This window comes from Dromiciops gliroides, chromosome 2 (assembly GCF_019393635.1).
Source record: "Dromiciops gliroides isolate mDroGli1 chromosome 2, mDroGli1.pri, whole genome shotgun sequence".
In the NCBI taxonomy this organism is placed as follows: Eukaryota; Metazoa; Chordata; class Mammalia; order Microbiotheria; family Microbiotheriidae; genus Dromiciops; species Dromiciops gliroides.
The window spans coordinates 477,328,280-477,330,638 of record NC_057862.1 but is presented as its reverse complement, the minus strand read 5'-3'; the positions used below and the strand labels follow the sequence as shown (position 1 = coordinate 477,330,638).

The 2,359-nt window shown below is 49.4% G+C and overlaps 1 protein-coding gene across 1 annotated transcript; it reads right to left on the bottom strand.

Moving 5' to 3' along the window:
• Positions 1-564: 564 nt before the first annotated feature.
• Positions 565-2,087, bottom strand: LOC122743880 (adenosylhomocysteinase-like). The gene has a single exon (XM_043989088.1). The coding sequence runs from the start codon at positions 1,971-1,973 to the stop codon at positions 672-674; it is 1,302 nt and encodes a 433-aa protein (XP_043845023.1). The 5' UTR covers positions 1,974-2,087; the 3' UTR covers positions 565-671.
• Between the last annotated feature and the right edge of the window lie 272 nt (positions 2,088-2,359).

The following is a 2,359-nucleotide window of genomic DNA, read 5'->3' as shown; positions in this document are numbered from 1 at the left end:
AGATGGCTCACAGATCTATTAATCTCTTTCTGGAGCTCCAGTCCCACATCACCAACTTGTTATGGGACATTTCAAATTGAGTGTCTTAGGGACATGTCAAGTTCAACATATTCAAAACAGAACGCATAGTCTTTCTCCTCAAACCCATCCCTCTTCTGAATTTTTCACTTTCTGTCAAGGGCACCAGCACCCTTCCAGTCCCTCAGGTTTGCAATCTTGTCATTTCTCTCTCTATATTATCTCTTGCATCTGACACCTTTCTCTATTCACACAGTTAGCATCTTAGTACAGACCATTGCTGCTTCTACGTTTCACTGTTGCATTGGACTTCTAATTGGTCCTGGGATCTCAAATTTCTCCCCTTTCTCTTATCCTTCACAGATGCCAACATTTTCCCTTAAGTATAGATATGGCCATTTTACTTCCCTGCTCTAGAATATCCAATGGCTCCCTATTACCTCCAGGATTCCCTTCCCTATGTACACCCTCCTCACTTTTGCCTTACAGGATCCCTCACTTCTTTCAAGATGCAGCTAAAACACCCCCTTCTATAGGAATCCTTTCTTTTTTTTTTTTTTCAAACCTCAATACCATTTATTACTCTGTGCAAGAGGGGCTGGATAGGCAAGAAGATGCGCCTGGTCACTTGGAGTCTTTGAGCTGGCCAGGACTCAGTACCGGTAGTGGTCTGGTTTGAAGGGGCCCTCTCTGGGGACGCCGAGGTACTGGGACTGTTTGTCTGTCAGCTTTGTCAGCTTCACATTCAGTTTGCCAAGGTGGGCCTCGGCCACAGCTTCATCCAGCTTCTTGGGGAGGAAGTGCACTCCCACAGGGTACTTGTCCGGGTGTGTCCACAGCTCAATCTGGGCTAGCACCTGGTTGCTGAAGGAATTGCTCATGACAAAGCTGGGATGGCCCATAGCACAGCCCAGGTTGACTAGACGGCCCTCTGCCAGCAGGATGATCCGCCGCCCATTCTTCAGCTTATAGCGGTCCACCTGAGGTTTCACGTTCACCTTCTCCACAGAATTTTGATTCAGCCACTTTACATCTATTTCCACGTCAAAGTGGCCAATGTTACATACTATGGCATCGTCCTTCATCTGTTCAAAGTGCCTGCCCAAGATGATGTCTACACAGCCTGTGGTGGTGACAAAGATGTTTCCCTCTTTGCAGGCCTCATCCATGGTGGTCACCTCATAACCCTCCATAGAGGCCTGCAGTGCATTGATGGGGTCTATCTCTGTAATGATGACTCGGGCACCAAAGCCTCGAAGGGCCTGGGCACAGCCCTTCCCCACATCACCATAGCCTGCCACCACAGCCACCTTGCCTGCAATCATCACATCTGTGGCTCGTTTGATGCCATCGATGAGGGACTCACGGCAGCCATACAGGTTGTCAAACTTGCTCTTGGTAACAGAATCATTCACATTGATGGCTGGCACTTTCAGAACTCCATTGAGCTTCATCTTGTAGAGATTGTGGACGCCGGTGGTGGTTTCTTCAGAGATGCCTCTAATGCCCTTCAGGAGCTCAGGGTACTTGGTGTGAACGAGGTTGGTGAGGTCCCCACCATCATCCAGGATCATGTTGAGGGGCTGCCCATCCTTGAAATAGAGGGTCTGCTCAATGCACCAGAGATATTCCTCGTCAGTCTCCCCTTTCCAAGCGTACACAGGAACACCAGTTTTGGCAATGGCAGCTGCTGCATGGTCCTGGGTGGAGAAAATGTTGCAACTGGACCACTGTACCTCGGCTCCCAGAGCCACCAGTGTCTCAATGAGGACAGCTGTCTCCACAGTCATGTGCAGGCAGCCAGCAATCCGGGCACCCTTCAGTGGCTTGGAGGCTGAGTACATCTCTCGAAGTTTCATCAAGCCAGGCATCTCATTCTCTGCTATGTCCAGGACTTTACGTCCCCATGTGGCCAGGCTGATGTCAGCGACTTTGTAGGGTAGTTTTTCAGACATGCTTCGGCCTCCACCGCAATTATTTAATGACTTAGCAAAGACCACCGCGCGGAGACTTCGGGGATGGGGGTGATGAGGCCTCAGGAAGGCCGAGGCGGGCAGCAGGCAGCAACGGGAGGGCAGGAATCCTTTCTTGATGCCACCAGTTGCTGGCACCTTCTTTGGTGGTGCAGTGGATAAAGCACCGACCTTGGATTCAGGAGGACCTGAGTTCAAATCCAGCCTCAGACACTTGATACTTACTAGATGTGTGACTCTGGTCAAGTCACTTAACCCTCATTGCCCTGCCCCCCCCAAAATGGAGCTAACTTCTATTTATTTTTATTTATTCTGCCTCTATGTATATATATAGTGTCTTCCTCCATAGAATAGAATTTCTTTGAGAA